Source organism: Amblyraja radiata, chromosome 9 (genome assembly GCF_010909765.2).
Source record: "Amblyraja radiata isolate CabotCenter1 chromosome 9, sAmbRad1.1.pri, whole genome shotgun sequence".
Classification (NCBI taxonomy): Eukaryota; Metazoa; Chordata; class Chondrichthyes; order Rajiformes; family Rajidae; genus Amblyraja; species Amblyraja radiata.
This window is the reverse complement of record NC_045964.1, coordinates 25,147,563-25,170,113: the sequence shown is the minus strand read 5'-3', so window position 1 is coordinate 25,170,113 and position 22,551 is coordinate 25,147,563. Positions and strand designations below refer to the sequence as shown.

Genomic DNA, 22,551 nt, shown 5'->3' with positions numbered 1-22,551 from the left:
ACCATTTACTGTGTAGGTCCTGGCCTTGTTCGACGTCCCAAAATGCAACACCTAACACTTCTCTGTATTAAATTCCATCAACGATTCCTCCGCCCACTTGGCCAATCGATCCAGATCCTGTTGCAATCGTTCACAACCATCTTCAGTAACTGCAAAACCACAAACTTTTGTATCATCAGCAAACTTGCTAATCTTGCCCTGTATGTTCTCATCCAAATCATTGATGTAGATGACAAACCGTAACGGGTCCAGTACCGAACCCTGGGGCACACCACTAGCACAGACATCCAGTCTGAGAAGCAACCTTCCACCATTATCCTCTGCTTCCTTCCATGGAGCCAATTTGCTATCGCTCCTTGGATCCCATGTGAACTAACCTTCCAGAGCAGCCGACCTTGTCTTATGAACTTATGAATTCAGGGCAACTGCAACGATTGTAGTGTAATGGTGGACTTCACTGAGGCAGTATACAGAGTCGGCATGTTTCTGGTACCCACAAACATTCAGAGATCTTGGGAGTGCGGTTTTATCTTGGCCTTAAAGACTCGTGGTCTCGGCGGCACCGATCCTCTGTCTGCCACCATCTTGAAAACGGCCCTTTGTCCAGCATCCACCACTGCTGCCAGATCCAGTCCAAGGATGGAGAATCGTGATTATTTTTAAGAACACTTAACATCCATAGGTAGTGTAATTCTACTCAAAGTCTGCAAACTCAAATAACTCAACCTGAACACTCTGTTAGGTTCGATTTACGCTTTTGGGAATGTTAATGCATGTTTGTTGTGTACAATTGCAACTTGCTATCATTTCACTATACCCTTTTTAGTTTGCTCCTAAGAGTTGATGGCTTCTTTATGTGGCACTCACAATTTGTTGATTGAATTGGGGTTGGTCATGATGGAATTTGACCATTTAGTTTGGTGGATTGTTAATGCAATAGAAGAGCTACCATGTTATTATGCCCGTAGCATGCAGATGCTGGTTTAAATCGAAGGTAGACAAAATGCTGGAGTAACTCAACGGGACAGGCAGCATCTCTGGAGAGAAGGAATGGGTGAGGTCGGACCCTTCTTCAGACCAAGGGTCTCGACCCGAAACGTCACCCATTCCTTCTCTCCAGAGATGCTGCCTGTCCCGCTGAGTTACTCCAGCATTTTGTGTCTACCTTTAGAAATTACAAGATGTTCTTCAAGAAAGTAGAGGAAATTGTGCCCAAAGCACAGTAAGTGGGATTAATGGACTTCCTTTGAAATTGACCAATCTTTTGATCTATTGGCAAATTCAGCATCTCATCATCTGAAGAGCCCCATCTAATAGAATCTTTCACAGGGTAGGAATAATGCAAGTTAGAGGCAGTTATACTGAAATTTAAGATTGCATCTTGATTACTGTAATGATAGGCATAAACCTAGAGTTTAATCCCTAGTAATGCAAGTTGACACCAGAGGGCCTGAGGAGCATTTTTAGCCTTCAGTGAAAGCAAAATGAACTTTGATAAATATTATGGGAAAAAACAAGCTCAAAAACATGAGCATGAACGGATGAATAGAGGAAGGCCCACTGAAGTATTGATCACAAAGGGTAAATTTAAGATAGATTTCAATAAATTGATACTTAAGATTTTTGTTTACTTTGTGTATGTGCCACACTCGTGTCATGTTTCTTGGTGGGAACACTAAAAGTAGCTCCCAATTAATGGAATGGTAATGTACAATCTGTCCCTTTTATTGGATACATGTGGTTAATATAACATGTGGCTTACATCTTATATTTCAGTGCAGCTGTGGCAAGAAGCCAAAACAGCGAGTAGTATTCCTTTAACAAGGAAAATAAAGAAATGTGGAGTTGAACTCTCTGGCAAAGTGCAGTATAAAAAAATAAACCTTGCCTTTCATTCATATGAAATACTGTATCTTCAATTTCTGTTAACTGAAGACTTAATGTTTCAGATTAATGATTTCATCAGAACCATTCCGATGAAAGGTCATTAACATGAAATATTATTTTCTTCTCTCAAATGCTTTCTAAATTGTTTTTTTTCGAGCCTTTTTAAAGATTTGCAGCATCTATTATTCTAATTATGTTCTACATGCTGTGTGTTCTTTCTGCTAACTTTTCAATATACAAATAAATATGCTGGATAAAGAATAATTAATGATGGTTTGAGATCTTGTACTATTAAAGTGGAGTGTCATCCAAAGTAATTTCTTTCATCATTGAGCATTAATATTATTTAATTAGTTGAACTAAAAGCTGTAAATAACCAGGAGGATCTCAGCAGATTGAGTAGCATGTGAAGATCTGGGTTTGGGGGAGGAGTGGGAGGAATTGTTGGCATTGGAGGTCAAACCCCTTCACAAGGACAGAGTGGAGAAGGAGGATGACATAATGTTGGAGTAACTCAGCGGGACAGGCAGCATCCCTGGAGAGAAAGAATGGGTGATGTTTCGGGTCGAGACCATTCTTCAGTCTGAATAAGACTGAGTTCCCGCTGAGTTACTCCAGCATTTTGTGTCTACCTTCGATTTAAACCAGCATCTGCAGTTCTTTCCAACACGTGGAGAAGGAGGATAGCCACTATAGTGGGGAGAGGGGTATGGGTGGAATGGGCAAGTAGGGGGACCAAGGAATAGTGATGAATTACGGACAGATGGAGCCAGGTGTGGGAGGGATAGAGTTGGGAGGCAAAGGGGGTGGATCATAGATGGTAGCATATACAAAAGCACAAGTGGAGGGAGGGGTGGTGGTTGAAGGTGGAGACAGCCAGGACGGTGTTAAGCTGGAATGAAAAGTGCACAGATGGCTGAATAGACAAATTAAATTTAATGCACAGAAATGTAAAGTTATACAGTGAGGAAAGATTATATAGAGTAAATGGCACAATTTTATAGGCTATGAAAAACCTTGTTGTAACAGTCCATAAATTCATTACATGTCATTACATTTTGAGTGGCTGGTAAACTATGGGATACAGGACTTGCAAAAAACTGATTGCATCCAAATCAGGTTGCTACACCTTGGGATGGTTATGAAAGTGCTGAGCAGACTTGCCAGAATTGTCCTACGGATAAGATTGTGCCTACAAAATTAAGAGTGTTTATATGTCATAAGAACCCAAACAATGAACTTTGTTCAGTAAATACTGCAGTTGTACGGGCAAAGCTGAGGTTCTTGGAGGAAAGAAAGTTAAGAGGGAATTTGATAGTGTACAAGACGTTGCTGGGTTTAGAATTGCAACAGAGGGCTGCTTTTCCCTTATTACGTCATTCAGTGACAGAAGTGCAGATCTAGTCTTCAGCAAATGATTCACAGATGTGAAAGAACTTACTTATGTGGCAATCTGGTTATGATATGAGACACGGTGACTGCAAATATGGTGGAAACAGTCCAACAGGTAATAGGATAGACACAAGAGAAAATAATTTACTGTCGCAGACGGAAAAAAAAAAAGCTGAACTGCATTCTATAAAGAGGAGACTTGGATTGTTTCGTAAAGAGTTAGCATGGACTTAGTGGGCAGAATATCCTCCTTTGCCATAATGCTATCGTTTACGCATTAGTTATTATGCATGTTAATTTTAGTAGATCCCTGTTCTTGATTCAATATGAATTTTCCTTTGATCCCACATGCCTGACATTTCCTTATTATCATTTGAAATATACCCATTGTGTTTAAGGGGACACTTATATTCCTAATTATAAACATTATTTGTAATGTTTTTGATGTTTAATTTTTTTTTAATTTTAAATTATTTAATGTTTTACATTTTGTATATTTGTGATCTACAAACATTATTTGATTTTGATATCTCATAAATTGATCTTTGCTTTCTGTTTTGCTATTTTTTGCAATTTATTCACTAGCCCATGAGAAATAAAACCAGGAGTAAACTATTTAACCTCTTTTTTTATATTCTGCCATTTAACAAGATCAGTTTCCAGCACAAACTCATCACATAATTCCATTTTTTAACAGATCTGGTGACTGAGCTTCCGTAGCCTACTTGATTGAGAATAAGACAGTCTTATTTGAGTAAAGACATTTCTAATTTGTCTGTATTGGTTGACCCTTTATTTGGGTCGGAAACCATAGACATGGCAAGCATCATTTTGTCCCTCACATGGTAAGCCCAGTAGAACCTTTATAAATCTCTTGCCGTCCACCAGGATATAGGTTTTTGTCTTTGTGATTTGATGTTGCTCGTGGTGCTTTTGGCAATTCGAACATTCGTTCCTTGAGATTATATAGTGGTTCCGTATCACAGTAATTCTTTACATTTCCTTCTAATTTACTGGGAGTTTGTACAGTTTATCATGAACAGATTATCTTATGACCTGAGAGTAGGCTTTACCCAAAGGTAGAATCTACCTTGTGGCTTTGAACACCTTTAACTTACTTACATAGACTTTACACAGAACAATACAGGGACAGCCCCTTTGGTTCAAAAGCTCCTTGCGGACATAATGCCAAGTTAAACAAATCTTCTTTTTCTGACTCCTACCCTATTTATGCCTCTCAATTGTATGTAAAACTATCATGTCTCCCCTCAATCTCCAACGATCCAGAGCAAACAATCCAAGTTTGTCCAAACTGTCTTTCTAGTTAATATTCTCTAATCTAGGCAACATTCTAGTAAAACTCCTCTGCACCCTCCAGAATCTGCATATCCTATAATGAGCCGAACAGCTCAGCACACATTACTCCAATGTGGGATTAAACAAAGTTCTATAAAGCTGCAATGTGACTACGTGCTCCAACCACTGAAGGCAAGCGTACTACATGCCTCCATCATTCTGTCTACTTGTATTACCACTTCCAGGGAGCTCTCGACTTGGACTACAAGATCCCTCTATATATCAATGCTGTTATGAGTCTAGCCATTAATGATATACTTTCCCTTTACATTTGACCTCCCAAAATGCAACATTGCACACTGGCTTGGATTAAACCATCTGCCATTTCTGTAGCTTTTCTATATCGCGCTGTATACTTTGACAGCATTCCTTACTCTCTGCAATTCCACCAGTTTTGGTGTTGTGTGCAAACTTACTAATCAACCCATTAACATTTATGTCAAAGTCGTCTATATGTATATTGCCATCAAGAGGTTCCAGCACAGATCCCTGCAGAACTCCAATTTTCAAAATATGATTGTCTGCAAACTTATAGGAATGTAGCTATAAACTAAATCTGCTGTGTACATTAAATTGAATGAATGCTTGAGCACCTTTGGCTGCAGAAACTATCCTTAAGACACTCTGGAAATTGACATCCTTTCCTCAATGAGTTTTTTTTTAAAAATTCTCACATTTAACCTTTCTTTTGTTTCAGCATTATGTTTTGACATGTAACAAGTATTTCCTGCAACTACTTCCAAGATCATAATTTTTTTTTGATTTTGCTTTTAATTGTACCCATTGACTCTTTTGCCTGCTTAGAAGTTAGATCCCTGACCACGACTGAATTACTTTAATCACCATGCGCCCTTTCCCTGTGCTCCTTCATAGGATAGAGATGGAAAATAATAAAGAATGCTTATTTAGGTAAATGGATAGATTTTGGTTATTTTATTGTCATATACCCACGGTGCAGTGAAATTTCTACTTTGGCCGATGCACATAAAATAAAGTGTGCAATAATGACACACAACAATAAGTACAAACAATAAATGCAAAGCAGCAGAATGGTGCAAAGATTGTAGAGCAATCTGAAGCACAGAAAAATAAAATACTGGTGCAATAACTAATTGAGATAGAGTTAAGAATATGTAGCAGCACTTTCAATCAATCTGATAGCCATGGAGAAGAAGTTGATCTTAAATCCAGACGTCTAGCCTTCAAGGCTTCTGTATCTCTCCCAGAAGGAGGAGGAGAGAAAAGGGTCAGAGGCATCCTTGACAATGCCAAGGTGGCAGGCATCCTTGACAGTGCACACTGTAGTCGGTCTTGGAATGTTTTTTTAAGAAATACAGGTTCTTCAGCACACCAATTCCACGCCGACCAGCGATCATCTATGCACTAGTTCCATCCTACGCACGAGGGATAATTTAAGAGGTTAATTAATCTACAATCCTGTACACCTTTCAAATGTGGGACACAACCAGAAAACCAAAGCACCTGGGGAAAACCCACACAGTCACAGGGAGAGCGTACAAAGTCCCTGTAGTCGGGATCGAACCTGGGTCTCTGGCGCTGTAAGGCAGCAACTCTACCACTGCAATACTGTTACTGGTTTACTAATTAATTTGCATTTAGAGTTAGAGTAGATTGGGAAAGAAGAAACCATATTGGGTAGGATGATTCAAAAAAAATCTCAAACATGGCTACCCAAATCATTCTAAAAGAATAAAATTCCAGATTGTTTGGCAAATACTTTTTTAAACTGTGCAAACTAATCAGCATGTGTTAATTTCCAGGTTGGAAACTGCATGACTATGGAGACTTGAAATTCACCACTGTACCAAATGATACATCATATAAGAATGTTCACCACCCAAGGACAGTGGGTTTAGCAAACCAGACATTAACAGCAGCAGTAAGTCGAGCAGTTGGGGAAGGTCACATAAGTGTTATGCTTGGAGGAGATCACAGGTGAGTATCAGGAGCAGGCAACTAAAAGTTTTAGCTCTCATCTCTTACTCACACCTAATACTGTTGCACATGGACTGCTAATTTATGCATTTCTTTATCCTAACCAGTTTAGGAATTGGTTCTGTCCACGGGCATGCCCAACAACGTCCAGATTTGGGTGTCATCTGGGTGGACGCACACTGTGATCTAAACACGCCCCTTACATCCCCTTCTGGTAATCTGCACGGACAGCCAGTGTCATTCCTTATAAAAGAGCTGCACGACAAGGTAAAAACCATATTTGAATTAAACCAGTTAAAAACATTATCAACTTCGTACACATTGAAGATGTACATGTCTATCCTAGAATTTGATTAATTTCTCCAGCCACATTTTATCAATGGGTAACTTTTATTTGATTTACAAATTGTATTTATTTCAGATCCCATTACTTCCTGGATTTTCTTGGGTCACTCCTTGTATATCTGCAAAGGACCTGGTTTACATTGGAGTGCGGGACGTTGATCCTGCTGAAAAGTAAGGATGTTTTCTAAAATTGCCCACTCTTTGTATATGAATGAGTTGAGATTGTTTGGAGCTTTGGCTCTGAACATGTGCTGCATCTATGACGGATGTTGGGGTGGCTTTGATTCTGCAGAGGCAAGGTAGGTTGAACAGTTCCATCGTCCAACAGATTAATTCCACTCCGGTGGGAAAGCTTGTTGGAGAAAGACTGAGGAAAGCGTTGGGTGATTATGAGACATTGTTTGACACTTGTTTACACTGAGATTAGGTCGATGCAGACCCATTTAAGAGTCTGGCTTGTATGCCTTCGTGTAGCAGAGATGAGAGAAAATCTTGCAGGCAACAAATTCAAGAATGCTGCTCCACAATTCCTCTAATTTGATGGTCAAAGCTTCAAGTCAAAAAAGGTCAAATCTAGTTACTGAAATATAATTGATGGATATCTAGATTAAAAGATGCATGCATGATATTTAACTAAGTATTTACAAGTATTTATTTCACCATAAATATATATTCAGAAAGTCACAGCATGTACTATCTTTCATATCCTCGGGATGCTTCAATATGCTGTATGATATGCGTGGTAACTTGTACAAATATAATTGTCAGGTTTTGCACGACATTCTCAAAAGCAAATAAAAATGTACAACTTCTGTTTGTGATGCTTGACACAATGCGCAAAAATAATTACTTTCTTGGAAAGAATATGTATCTGTGATACCTCAAATGTCATTATTACTGTTTGCAAATCCAGATGGCATTTGCATATTAATGGCCTAGAATTCATAAATTCTACCTTGAATTGCCAATAATGTAAAATTAGTACCAATAGTCTATAATGACAACTATATATTTTTTTTAATTCTTGCCACCAGCTATATCCTGAAACATCTTGGCATCAAATACTTCTCAATGAAAGAAGTGGATCAACTTGGAATACAGAAAGTAATGGAAAAAACATTTGATCATCTCATTGGAAAGTAAGTAAAATAACTGTTAAACCTGCCTATATTCTTCACACTGCCCAGCAATGATAGTTACATTGAACAGTACAACACAGGAACAGGTACTTTGGGCTATAATGTGTCTGCTGAACGTGATCTGCCTGCACATGATCCATATCCCACCATTCCCTGCATGTGCCGATCTAAAACACATTTAAATGCCATTATAGTATCTGCCTCCACTACCACCCTTGGCAGTGTATTTCAGACACCCACCACCATCTGTGTAAAAGGAATTTGCAGTGCACATCTGGGTTTAAACTTAGCCCCTCTTACCTTAATGCTGTGCGCTCTAATATTTGATATTTCTATCCTGGGGAAAATATAGGTATAATTTCATAGTGTCTACCTTTTCTATTCCCCACATAATGTTGTATACTTCTATCAGGTCTCCCATCAACCTCAAGTGTTCTCAAGAAAACAATATTTCTGCCCAACCTACATTTGTTGCAAATAACCTCTCATCCAGGCATCATTCTGGTAAATCACCTCTGCACTGTTTCCAAAGCCTCTCTATCCTTCCTGTATTGAGGTGACCAGAACTGCACGCAATATTTCAAATGCCTAACCAAAGTCCTATAAGGCAGCATCATGACATCCTGACTCTCAGACTAAATTCCATCTGCCATTTCTCTGCCCATTTCTGTAGCTGATCAATATCCTGTTGTAAACTTTGACAGCTTTCCTCAACGTCCACAGCTCCAGCATGGGTGTCATCTACAAACGTACTAACCCACCCATTTACATTTATGTCTAAGACATCTATATGTATATTATAAGCGGGAGATCACATCACAAATCGCTGCACAACTCCACTGGTCACAGACCTCCAGCCTAAATATAATTCCAGCACAACTTTGTCTTCTATCAATAAGTCAGTCATGAATCCATACAACCAAGTCATTGTTAACCCCATGCACTTTATTGTTTGGTTCAGTTTACCATGGGGGTGTTATCAAATACCATGCGAAAATCTATGTTGACAATATCCATCGCCCTATCCTCATTTTCACCTCCTTTCAGAACATATCAGGAACATATGGAGCAATTAACCCATTGTATTGCAAATAGGAGTAAATCCTAGTCTGAAGAATCTTCAATAGAATTTCCTATCATGCCCGTAAGGCTCACCAGCCCATAATTTCCTGGATTCTCTCTAGTTCCCTTCTTAAATAAAGAAACTATGTTAGCTACTCTTCATTCCTCCAGGACATCACCTGTGGCTAGAGAAAATGCAAAGATCTTTGTCCAGGTACCTGCATTCTTTTATCTCTGTCCATAACCTGGGATTGGTTCCTTCAGGCCATGGGGATTTATCCATATTCTTCAAACACCCCAACACTGCCTCTTTAATCTCAAACTGCCCTTGCATATTAGTATTCTCCACACTGATCTAACTGCCTGCCACGTTCTTCACCTTGGTGATTACAAATACAAAGTACTCATTTAGTACTCCACCTACATCACAGACTCAAATTCCATTATCCTTGAGTGCTCCTAGCTTCTCTTGTATTTAATGCACATATAAAAAGCCTCTGGAATTTCTTTAATTTGACTCGCCAACATCATTTTGTGGCCCTTCTAATCATTGTATTGGTTCTTATCACAGGCCATAAAAGAAAGTTCATTTAGCTAAGTTCTCATGGAAGGATGGGGCTAAAGGTGAGAGTAGGTGGGGAATTGTACTAAAATTGTTCTGCAAGGTATTATCCAGATGATAAATTACCTCCACTTTAAATTGTGGGTCAGCATAACATGATTTCTAAAGCAATTTGTAAATTTCTTTAAAAGTATAGATTTGTTTATTTAAGAGGCAAAAAATAAATGTGAATCCAACAACCTGGTGTGTTGCTTTACAGAAAAAGACCATTGCACCTGAGCTTTGATGTTGATGCTATTGATCCATCTTTAGCTCCCGCTACTGGGACTCCAGTGATTGGAGGGCTAACTTACAGGGAAGGAATGTATATCGCTGAAGAAATCTACAACACTGGTATGAAACAATGTGTAGAAGCAGTTGGTTGCATAGCCAGAGATTTATTTTTAAGGTAGTTTTTCACTTGTTAACTTGTACCCATTGTTTCTCTGGCAGGAATGCTATCTGCAATGGATCTAGTGGAAGTCAATCCTAAACTTGCAAATACAGAAGAAGAACTGAATGCCACAGTAAATATTGCCGTGGATATTATTTCTTTTTCTTTGGGACAAGCACGGGAAGGATCGCATGGCAAATGTAGTGAAATACCAACTCCCGATTCTGCAGATGAAACAAGTGAACAGACTGTACGGCTTTAGAACTGACAAAAGACAAGTTGGCTGTTACAACAACCCCATCATTCAGTACTCTGAGAGAAAGGACTTTGGGGCTGGGGGGATCTTGTAAAAACGTTCCGCTCCTTGTTCTACATACTTTCATTTTGGGATTCTCTAATAGGGCATTGTTCTCTGACCATCGGCTGACATCCCACTTCTCTACAAGGTATTACGAACAACCTTCAGCTCTGAGCTTTCCAAACATTCCAGTATGAATAGGATTGGAGCCAATACCCTATTCAACTATCTGGAGAGAGATCTGGATCACTCGAAGCATCACCTCTGGCAGAAGAAGTAAATCTGCTGGCAGAAAGGCTGTGTTCGTGTATGTTAAAACTGTGATTCGTACTTCTCCTTCCAAAATGGTCGAGCATACTTTTTAAATGACTTGACCTCAACAGAAACGTGTTCAAGCCCCTTAGGACATGTTACATATCAAATGACTTTATTAAAAGTTTGTGCACATCACTACAATGTAGTTATTCGCAGTAGCATTTAAAGAATTGAAGTGCAAATTTAAAATTGCTTCACCTCAGACAAAAGTAATTCCTGTAATGAGAAGGGTCTTGTAGTTGAAGTCCTCTCAGCAGGTTGAATACATGAAGAAAAATTATTCATCGGTATATGGATTTTCATGTACTTCAATCATCTTCAACTATGAATCCTAGGCACTGCAGCCAATCTATATATGCATGACTTAAGTCAATGGTTGTGGAAAAACTTGAGGTATACAACAGTTCCAAGAATTGCCACTTCCAGAAGAATAATAATGCCCAGTAACAGCTTGTTTGTCATAATCCTGGAGAGATAAAAACATTAATTTGAGAAATGTTACGCCTAGGTCAAACACTGGCTTTTATAGCAGGGAGAGATCACTTTTATATGGCACTGAAGGGTTGGGGAAGAAATTTTCAGATTTGTTCCAATGCACTGCTTCAGTAAGAAAGCAATTTTTTTTCTCATCTTATAAATTTTAGGTGAATTTTTTTCCTCTGGGTGTTCAGCTACACAAATGGAGCAACAATTAATTAAAAATACCTGCTTTGTAATCAAATTGTGTGACATTGGATGCTTATTCGCATTCCCTAAAAAAAACAAGGGAGTAAAAGGTGCAAGTCCACATCAGTAAGTATCCTAAGGACCAGTTTGGACATTTTTCGAATTTAAATATCGAAACAGCTGGCGCTCAAGTTATGCAGGGTACAAGTGCACTACTGCCTTTACAGTTCTATGGATGGAAATGTACAGTACTGGCTGCAGAAAATAATTCCTGCTAAACTATTTCAGATGCAACTTATTGAGAGCAGTGCCGAGGGGCTACTTCTTTGTTACCTTGGAAAATATGTGGTACTAACTTTGTTACATCAGGCAATTTTAGTTGCTCTTAACTCTTACCTTCTGGACATGGCATGAAGTATTTTCCGACTTCGACTCAAATTCTCACCCGTATTAATTAGCTTCAGAACAAAAAACAGAATTAATATCTCCTTGTTTGATGTGCATAAATAATGTACAACTTTTGATATTTTCAGATTGGAGCATTTTATATTCTGGTATTTCCAAAATAAATGTTGTACAGGGTACTTGCATACCTAGTGAGGACTTACCCTATCTTTTGAACGTTCCAGTTGCTCTCTCTGCTCTCCAAGTTCTTCAATTATTTCTGAACCTATCTGATCAGTCTCTGCTGCTATCCTTTGAGAACGGTCTACACTCTGGCTAGCTCTGGCAAGACTGTCTGTACCTTGCAAAAGCAAAGCACGCTGGGAGCTTAAGTGACTCTGCAACAGAAAAAGATTGTTATTGGAATTTACTGAAAATCTGAAATGCTTATGAGTCTGTTTTTAAGTCAGACATCAACTAAAGATTTAATTTCCTTAAACTTTAAGATTTATAAGATTATTTTGCCAAGCAAATCATTACACCCAGATTCAACCTAATCAATATTTAATCTATCCTTTTGTCAGTCTTGGGGACCACGCTTTTATAGTATATAACAAGTTACTGCAAATAGAAACATAGAAAATAGGTGCAGGAGTAGGCCATTCTATATGATTATGGCTGATCATCCAGAATCAGTACCCTGTTCCTGCTTTCTTCCCATATCCCTTGATTCTGTCATCCCCAAGAGCTATATCTAACTCTTGAATACATCCAGTGAATTGGCCTCCACTGCTATCTGGCAGAGAATTCCACATATGAAGGCCAACATGCCATTAGCATTCTTCAATGCCTGCTGTACAAGGACACACAGGTCTCATTGCACCTCCCCTTTTCCCAATCTGACACCATTCAGATTATAATCTGCCTTGTTTTTGCCACCAAAGTGAATAACCTTACATTTATCCACATTAGACTGCATCTGCCCACTCACCCAACTTATCCAAGTCATTCTGCAGCCTCATAGCAACCTCCTTGCAGCTCACACTGCCACCCAGTTTTGTGTCATCTACAAACTTGGAGATGTTACATTTAGTTCCTTCGTCTAAATCGTTAATATATATTGTAAATAACTGGAAAGGCCCATTAATTCCTACTCTTTGCTTCCTGTCTGTCAATCAGTTCTCTATCCATGTCAATACCCTACCCCCAATACCATATGCTCTAATTTTGCACACTAATCTCTTGTGTGGGACCTTGTCAAAGGCTTTTTGAGTTGAGATACACCACATCCACTGGCTCTCCCTTATCCATTCTACTTGTTACATCCTCAAAATTCCAGAAGACCAGTCGAGCATGATTTGCCCTTCATCGATCCATGCTGACTTTGACCGATCCTGTCATTGTTTTCCAAATGTGCTGCTATTACATCTTTAATAATTGACTCAAGCATCTTCTCCAGTACCGATGTAAGGCTAACTGGTCTATAATTCCCTGTTTTCTCTCTTAAAAAGTGGGGTTACATTTGCTGCCCTCCAGTCCACAAGAACTGATCAGTTTAAAATGATCACCAATACATCCACAATTTTTATGGCTTCCTCCTTGAGTACTCTGGGATGCAGACCATCAAGCTGTGGGGATTTATTTGCCTTCATCCCAACAGTTTACCCATCACCATTTCATGACTAATGTGAATTTCCTTCAGTTCCTCTCACGTTAGATCCTCTGTCCCCTCGTATTTCTGGGAGATTTTTTTGTGCCTTCCTTAGTGAAGACAGAACCAAAGCACTTGTTTAACTGGTCTGCAAATGTTGTTTTATACCAAGGATAGACTCAAAATACTGGTAGGCAGCATCTCTGGAGAAAATGGATAGGTGATGTTTCCGGTCGGTACTCTTCTCCAGCTGATCCAGTATTTTGTGTCTGTCATTGCTTTTATAGACTTGCCTAAGGGAAGAAAGCAATTTTTTAATTCCCAAAATACTTTATTATGTTGCTGTTTGATTAACTTGGTATAGTAAAAACCATTTTATTTTCAAAAATTAAATAGAACAAGGGAAGCTGGATAGGCAAGCAAATGAATGCCTGAGTTTTAAAGTGAACTAGACCAAGAGGGACCCGTTGGGTCCCATCCCATCAACACGCGGTTGCGGGGGGGGGGCCTGTGGCGTCACACACACACTGAGCACCTCCCCCACACACAGGAGGGGGGTGGAGGAGGGAGGGGAGGGGGGGGAGGGGAGAGGGAGAGTAGAGGAGCGGGAAGAGAGGAGGTGCAGAGGAGGGTGGTGGGGTGAGAGGGACAGAGAGGAAGAGTGGGACAAAGGTACAGAGAGAGGGAGGAGGGGGGGGAAGAAAGGGCGTGTGAGAGGGAGCGTGTGGGGGGCAGAGATGGAGCGGGGGCGAGAGTTTCAGGGGTTGGGGTTGGGGGGGGGGGGGCGCATCGTCAAAGTTGAGGGCTGGTTCTCGAACGCAATAATCACTTGCTCCCGGCAGATCGAACAAGAAGACAAATTGGGTTTTTTCAAAGGTCTTGCGAGCGGCACGGCCAGGCGAGTTCTTCAAAAGCAAGCCGGTGACCTCTGGATCTGCAGAACCTGCCCATTCTTCCTGCAATAACGACCGCCGCCGCCATGTTGTTGAACTTCAAGAAGCCCAGCGGAGTGTGCTGGATGACTTGATCACGTGTTCACGGGCTTCAATCCACGTAACTGGCTGCGCATTGAAAAGTCTGCGCAGCTGGTCGCGAGGAGCAAAGGCATTGTGACGTCATGCAGGTCGCTTCTGATTCAGTTCTATTTAAAACAATTTTAGTAAAAAACTTGGCAAATAATAAACCAGATTTTCAGATGAGATTTTTGAATTCATGAAGTAAATCTCTACCAGAATATATAAACATTTCACTGTTACCACTTCGGGTTTTGATGGAGATATGACTGACAACCAACCAAACAAACAAACTAACGAAAATAAGTTGTAATAGTTCTATGATATGATGCCCCTGACAAACTGGGTATTTCCTTCCAAACAGTCCTACATAAAATATGGGCCTAGGACCACAACATAATAATGCAAACTGAAACAGAATCTGACTGAAGAGTTACAGATTGTACAGAAAAAAGAAATAATGATTTAAATGCACAATCGGATAATCATATTGGAATAAAATAAACTTTGGTTATGGATCAATGCATCTGACACAAGAATCTCAGGTGTCAAATGATCGATTACTTTAACTAATACAATTACATCATTGGTGAGTTTCACAAGTTACCAATAAAAAAGAACTACCGATAAAAAAATAATGCTAATTGTGTATAAACACAAAAAGCGAGAGTAACTCAGCGGGTCAGGCAGAGAGAGAGTAAAAGATATGCAAAAAGTTATGATGATCAAGGAAAGGTGGAGCCCACAATGGTCCATTATTGGAGGTGGGCTAGGTGTTAACGAATTATACAGACAGTGAAATTAGTACGATGAATAGGGTGGGGGACGGTCTCCAATGCAAAATTGACACTGGGCAGCAGATAAAATATATTACAGAATAAGTGGCATATGCAAAACGGAATTTACTGTCAATAATTCTACGGGGTTTCGGCCCGAAACGTCGCCTATTTCCTTCACTCCATAGATGCTGCTGCACCCGCTGAGTTTCCCCAGCAATTTTGTGTACCTGGGATTTATTGGGCCTCATTATACAATAATACTTTAGTTGCAGTACTTACACTTTGTTCATTTTCAGCACCATGCACTGTATACTTAAAGTCACTATGTACTCCATATCCAGTATTGACATTTCTTGCATCACGCTGTAGCTTGATGACATCTTTTCTGTATGATCGGATTTTGATATTCATCTGATTACGAAATGATGATGGTGCATTCCTCAATTCCTTTTCCATTCCATCCAACTAGAAACAATAGTATCCAGGAATAAGGGCAGCAGGTTTACAACAGGCTTAAACTATGCCCCCTAAAATTTGTAGCCAAATTAATTGAGTAAACAGTCATGCAATGGGAACTAAAATATTCAACTGAGTGACTTTTAATTATGTCTCTCTAATTTGGTACTTACAATTTCATTTGCTTCCTCCACCTTTTCATCTATTTCCCGTAGAAATCTTTTCTGATCTGCAAAATATGAAATAATTTTAAAAAGCACGATTTCAATAAATAATAGGTTGCATCATGATTCAGTCCTCACAAGCCCATTAACAACACCAACCCCGATTCCACCAGCTTCAGATAGTAACAAAACAAATCTTGAATATTTTTTCTCCATTTTAATTCTCGGGGCCATTGAGTTACTGGAGAAAAAGGTAACATGGTTTGATCTGTAAAATTATTTGGATTACTTTGTGCTCAAAGTATGGTTATAATTATCTTGAGTACGAGATCTATATAGGTCAGTGACTGCTTATTTACAGTCATTGACAACTACACACTAGTTCCTTCAGTGCTTCAGATATTTATGATTCCAATGCCTGTATTCTTTTAACTGGTCTAGCACTGTATTTTTCAATTATACTTTTGATAATTCTTCAGTGGATTATCGTCAACTAATTGTGATCGCCTTTGCATTCCCACGTAATCATGTTTGCAGCTGAAGAAAAAAAGCAACAAAATTCTAGGGTGAAAAGGATTTAAATCATTACAAAATCCTTGACAGCTATTAAATCAGTACTCACAATCACAATAATACTTTATTAGCCAAGTATGTTTTGCAACATACGAGGAATTTCATTTGTCAAGTCAGTCATACAAATAAAAAGAAACCAAACATACAAAATACATTTTAACATAAACATCACCAGTGACTCCTCCACATTCCTCACTGTGATGGAAGGCGAAAAAAAAAGTAAAAATCTCTTCCCTTCTTTGCTCTCTCACGGTCGGGGGCCTCGAGCCCTCCATTGATGGGACGATCTTGACGCCCATAGCCTGCGGCGTTTGAGCCTTCCGCATCGGGGCAATCAGATCCTGCATCGGGGGATGTCAGCTCCCCCGCACCGGACGATCAAACCCCACGTCGGGGCTGGTCGAACCTCTGCGTTGTTGGAGCTCCCGACTAGCCTCTCCCGAGACTGCGAGCTCCGATGTAAAGTCCGCAGGCCGCAGTTGGAGCGATCCCAGGCAAGGGATCGACTCCATTGTTAAGTCCATGCCCCGCGGTGGGGCTCAAGTCAGTCCGAGGAAGCCTCCAGCTCCATCAATGGTAGACCGCAGAGTGACCGGAGATGCGACCCCAAAAATAATCGCAGCTCCGGCAAGGTAAGAAACTGAAAAAAAAGTTTCCCCCACATAAAACAACCGGAGAACATTTACACAGACTTTTAACACACACTCAAAATTTTAAAAGATTAAAAAACAGACAGACTGTTGGCGGGGTTGCCAATCGTTTGGCGCCCCTGGTGGTATGCACGTTAAATATGTTTAAGTATTGAGGATGCCAGGAGTACTTAATGTTTTGTGTGAGGCCTTCAACATACATCAAGAAGCCTGTAGAAAGGAACTGCTCATGCTGGTTTGTAGCAAATATATCCACAAACTGCTGGAGTAACTCAGCGGGTCAGGCAGCATCTCTGAAGAAAAAGTACGGGTGATATTTCGGGTCAGGAGTCTGAAGGGTCCCAACCCTTTTCTCCAGAGATGCTGCCTGACCCGCTGAGTTACTCCAGCACTTTATGTCTATCATAAAGAAGCCTGGCAGACTTGCTTATCCTTTTGAGATTAGAAGAATCTCAAAACTACATTGAAACCTCCAACATTTTGTGGGATTTCACTTGAGTCGATACAGGGGCGATGTTTCCCTAGGCTGCAGAGTCCAGAAATAGAGATCACACCCTCAGAATGAGCCAATCCTGACAAAGTCTAGAAGATATGTTCAACTGGAGCACACTGAACCTTTGGAATGTTCCACCCGAGAAGATTCAGTCACTGCATATCAGCAAGGACATTAAAAAATTAAGGGAATCGAGGTAGGGGTTGGAAAAGTGTCACTGAGCTAAAAGATGACAAACAATCTTACTGAATGATAACAGCAGAACACAAATTAAAAGGGCTACTACTATTAGAAATTACTAATTACAATTTGTGTTACAGGTGGGTAAGGTCATCCATTGCTGAACCTTGTCAAGGTCTTTATCAAGATAAAGAACCTTATTAATGTCTTTATCAAGATAAAGACATTAATAAAACTAGTTTTGCCCAAAACAAATAGAAGCCTGGCAGACCTGTATATGAGCTGATGTGTCAGCTCAAAGCTCTTCTGAGACTTCTCACCAGAAATAAACACACATGCTTGAATTGCTTGTCAATACAAGGTCGGCTGTGATGCAAATTAGGGAATATACGGCCTGAGCACTTCTCATCATGCACCATTAAGTGAGCTTGTCTTAGTTGCAAGCTTGTGATTCCAATGCCTGTGGAATTCATTATTCAATTTTACCATTGTTAAATTCAGAAATGTTACCTTTTAAAATATTTACATCAGAACAATGTGGAAAATCAAGACTGTATATCTGGATAGCATTGCTAAGGAAGATCACACACTGAATTAATTTATTTTAAACTGAGATCAGAATGCCAGCGCATAATCAATTGCCATGCAGCAGGCTATTTAAAACATTAACAGGTTTCCACTGTCTCAAAACTGTCACTCTGTTTTTTTTTTAAATCACAAGCACTACAAAAAAGTTATCAACTTTAAAAGAGATGAATAGCTACTTCCTTCAGGCATGAGAAAGGAATAAACAGCACAAGTGAACACTGAAATACACTTCCTTAACATTTGGGCCAAATCATAATCGGGAGTTGTCTTTCGGACATGTAATTATAGTTGCAGAATCATATATTGTAATATTGGTTTATTATTGTCATGTGTACCAAGATATAGTAAAGAAAATATCCAATCAAATCATATGATACAAGAGTACATCAAGCCATACAAATACAGCAGGTGGTCTAAAAAGAAAAATAATCAAGTGTAGAATATAGACTCCACCATTATAGTGTTACAGATCCAGAGAATGTGCAGATAAAAAAGTGTAATGGCTGCAAAGAGGTAGGCTGGGACATTGAAGCATCACCCTTCCCTTAGGAGAGGTCCATTCAGTAGTCTGATACCCGCTATTTATGAATTTGGTGGTACATGCTCTCAAGCTTTTGTATCTTCTTCCCAACAGGGGATGGACAAAGGGAGTGACCAAGGTGTACATGATCCTTGATTATATTGGCAGTTTTTCCAAGGCATCATGAAGTGTACATGGTTTGTGTAATAGACTGGGCTGTATCTACAACTCTCAGCAATTTCTTGCAGTCTTGTGCAGAGCTGCTGCCAAACCAAGTTGTGATAAATCCCAATAGGATGCTTTCTGCTGTGCAGCTATAGAAATTGGCAAGAATCATTGGAGACATGACCTTTATCTTGCTAACGCTGAGGGAGTAATTGTCATTTTGTCACCATGTTACTAAGCCCTCCATCTCCTTCCTGCACTCTGTTTCGTGATTGTTCGAGGTCCAGCTCACTACGGTGGTGTAACCTGTGAACTTGTAAATAGAGCAGAATTTGTTCGCTAAGTCATGAGTGAATGGTAAGGGACTGAGAATATATTCCTGCAGGACACCGGTGTTGAGAATTATTGTGGAGGATATTGTGTCACCTATTCTTACTACCCATATTTCCCGGCAATGAAGACGCACCTGCGTCGAAGACGCACCCCCATTATGAGTTGCTACATTTTGAAAAAAAGGCTGTCAGGACAGGATCAAGGGTTTGGTTTAGTCAGTATAAGGAAGTGAAACTCCTTCAAGGAGGCAATCTGGACCAGGGAGCCTCCAGCTTTGCCTGTCCCACAATGCGTTGTGCGGTTCAGGTCTGAGGGACGGGGACTTCCTGGCTCAGGGAGATCACATAACGGGGGGAGAGAGAGAGAGCCCGTGACGGAGCAGCCAGCCTTCTGCCCAGTAGCTACCCGCCAACCACCACCTCCACCGGTTGCGCCTGTGCCGAAGGACATCGTGTTTGGCTGGCGGAAGGGCCGGCAAAACGCACTGAGGTGGCGGCCGGTTCCGCTGTCCAGTCCCGGAGGCCGCTTGCAGCCGCCCAGGTCGGCTGCGTGCCCCGCGAATGGTTGCAGTTCCCAGGTCGGCTCGCTTGCCTCAGGTCTGGCTGTTGCGCCCAGGTCGGCTCGCTTGCCCCATGTCAGGCAGCAGTTCCCAAGTCAGCTGCGTGCCCTGGGAATGGCTGCAGTTCCCAGGTCATAAATCCACACTGTCTCTAATCATTTTATTATTCTGTTTTAGACATTCAGAATAACAAAATTAATAAAGACAGCATGAATTTATAAGGCATTTTGTTATCAATCCTTAATTGAAGGGGAAAGTTTAGAGATGCAACAATAGCCCGTAGATCAGTACAAGGAGGAAGCAAGAAAACGTGGTACATGTGGGAAAACAAGGAGTGATAAGAACATGGGGAGCGTGAGTTTACAACTGATTTTTAGAGTATTGAAAGCCACTAGAGATTGGTGAGCCTGCTGTCAGCAGAGTAAAAGTGAGGAGGGTAGCAAAGTTGTGATCTTATTGTCGAAGCTTTTTAGGAGTGAGACCACTCAGTCAAAAGTACAAGTATTGGAAATGTTGAACAAGTAATGTAAAAGGACACAAAGAGCTGGAGTAATTCAGCAGGTTTGATAGCATCTCTGGAGAACATGGTTAGGTGACGTTTCGGGACAACACCTTTCCTGCTTTATAATTCCTGATGATCTAAAGCTTAAGCATAATCCTTCTGCGATATAATTTAAGGAAAAATAAAGAAAAGATTTGCGTTACAGCAGGTTTAAAATAAGAAATGATTTGTGTTACAGCGCAAGGGGAAGCTTGATTTACTCTACTGGAATAATGAGAGAGCAGCAATGGAAGTAAGGTCAGTCACTCAAGCAAATATCAATGGCAACTGAAAGATAGGAATGAAGGTAACAGAGGGACACTGAACGAGAAGGTTTGGAGTAAAACAGGATAAAATGCTGGGAGTAATTAGCGAGTCAGGCAGTATCTCTGGGGAACACGGATAGGTGGTGTTTCGGGTAGGGGCCCTTCTTTAAACTTGGAAGAGTCCCATACGAAAATGTCAGCTATCCATGTTCACTAGAGATGCTGCCTGACCCGCTGAATAAAGGGATCAGGGGGAATGGAGAGAAGGCAGGTACAGGATACTGAGTTGGATGATCAGCCATGATCATATTGAATGGCGGTGAAGGCTCGAAGGGCCGAATGGCCTACTCCTGCACCTATTTTCTATGTTTCTATGAATTACTTCAGCACTTTGTGTCCTTGTTTTTAAACCAATATCTGCAGTTCCCCATGTCTACAAGAAGATTTGTAGAATTGGTTAGATAGCAAACAAAATCACTAATATCAAGGACAGAAATTAAGACACAATGGATTTGGTAGTGGCTGAATGGATTTGGGCCTATCAGATTTGATTGGCAAAACAATGAACTGCAGATACACAAAAATGCTGGAGAAACAGCATCTATGGAGCGAAGGAAATAGGCAACGTTTCGGGCCGAAACCCTTCTTCGGCCCGAAACGTTGCCTATTTCCTTCGCTCCATAGATGCTGTTGCAGCCGCTGAGTTTCACCAGCATTTTTGTGTACCTTCGATTTTCCAGCATCTGCAGTTCCTTCTTAAAAACAATGAACTGCAGATGATGGTTTACGAAAAAAAAGACAATGTTCTGGAGTGTCTCAGCAGGTCAGGCATGCAAGTGTCATTTCAGGTTGGGGTCGTTGCATCTTAAGATCAAGACTGCCACAGTTTAGTTATAACACATTTTAGAGGAGATAGAGGAGCAGAAAAATATTGCCTGGAGAGATAAGTCTTCACCTCTTAGCCTTCTTTGTGCACATTTTAAATCTCAGCAAAAGTCGAGTTTATAAACTGAGGCCCACGGGGAACTGTTAGAAGTTTGGGTGAGCAATTAATTGCTCAAAGACAAACTGAAAATACTGGAGAAATTTCGCTGGTCAGGCAATACATGTACAGAGAGAAACTGTCAATGATCTTTCCTCAGAATTATCCATAGATGCCTGAAGAAGGGACCCATATTCTCCGGGGTTGTTGTTTCTACTATTCTCCACAGATGCTGCGTGCCCGCTGAGCATTTTAAACGTGTTTTTTGTTTGTTATTTCGGATTTCCTGCATGAGCAGTTTGTTTTGTTTTGTTATTAGATTATTGGCGAAATCAGTGGTTTACATTTATCCTTCGTTGCGGATAGCAAGCCCGTCCTGGCCCTGCATTGACAGCAGGGATTTGCTCCATGGGCTGAGACATTGTAGCTGAGTCCCCGAGAGGCAGGAGGTGGAGTCTGGACGACCCCTGCCCTCCCCGACCCCCCGATCTCCCGGGACCCCCGTTCTTGCTGACCTTCACCCTCCGATCTCCCGGAAAATTGCCCATTGCGGATCAGCTGGATCCTCGTCCCCCGCTCTCCCGGGCCCAGGCTATCCCGGACCCCCCGCTCGTCCGGACCCTCACCTCCCGAGCGCCCGGCCATCTGCTCGCAGCGGCTCGCCAGCTCCGCGCTGACAGCGCCGTACGCCTCGTGCAGCTTCTCGAACTCCTCCGAAGACATGCTCGCGGCGTCTTCATGCAACCGCCGCTGCTGCCGCATTTCCGGCCGCCGCTCCACGGGGCGTCGCTCGGCCCAGCGCCGGGCCCAGGCCCTGCCCCGTCCCGTCCCGCCTCCCTCACC

General features: G+C 41.0%; 2 protein-coding genes across 2 annotated transcripts in view; one reads left to right on the top strand and one right to left on the bottom strand.

Moving 5' to 3' along the window:
* arg2 (arginase 2) overlaps nt 1-11,989 on the top strand; it is a 17,771-nt gene extending 5,782 nt beyond the window's left edge. Inside the window, exons 3-8 of the mRNA XM_033026918.1 lie at nt 6,417-6,591; nt 6,699-6,858; nt 7,013-7,107; nt 7,971-8,075; nt 9,959-10,092; nt 10,192-11,989. Coding sequence (XP_032882809.1) covers nt 6,417-6,591; nt 6,699-6,858; nt 7,013-7,107; nt 7,971-8,075; nt 9,959-10,092; nt 10,192-10,394 — 872 coding nt within the window. The 3' untranslated portion in view covers nt 10,395-11,989. The remainder of the gene's footprint in view (nt 1-6,416; nt 6,592-6,698; nt 6,859-7,012; nt 7,108-7,970; nt 8,076-9,958; nt 10,093-10,191) is intronic.
* On the bottom strand, nt 10,841-22,550 carry vti1b (vesicle transport through interaction with t-SNAREs 1B). The gene is made up of 6 exons (XM_033026917.1): nt 22,335-22,550; nt 15,868-15,923; nt 15,518-15,703; nt 12,020-12,193; nt 11,808-11,869; nt 10,841-11,211 (listed from the first exon to the last, which is right to left on the bottom strand). The coding sequence occupies exons 1-6, from the start codon at nt 22,468-22,470 to the stop codon at nt 11,115-11,117; spliced, it is 711 nt and encodes a 236-aa protein (XP_032882808.1). The 5' UTR covers nt 22,471-22,550; the 3' UTR covers nt 10,841-11,114.
* Between the last annotated feature and the right edge of the window lies 1 nt (nt 22,551).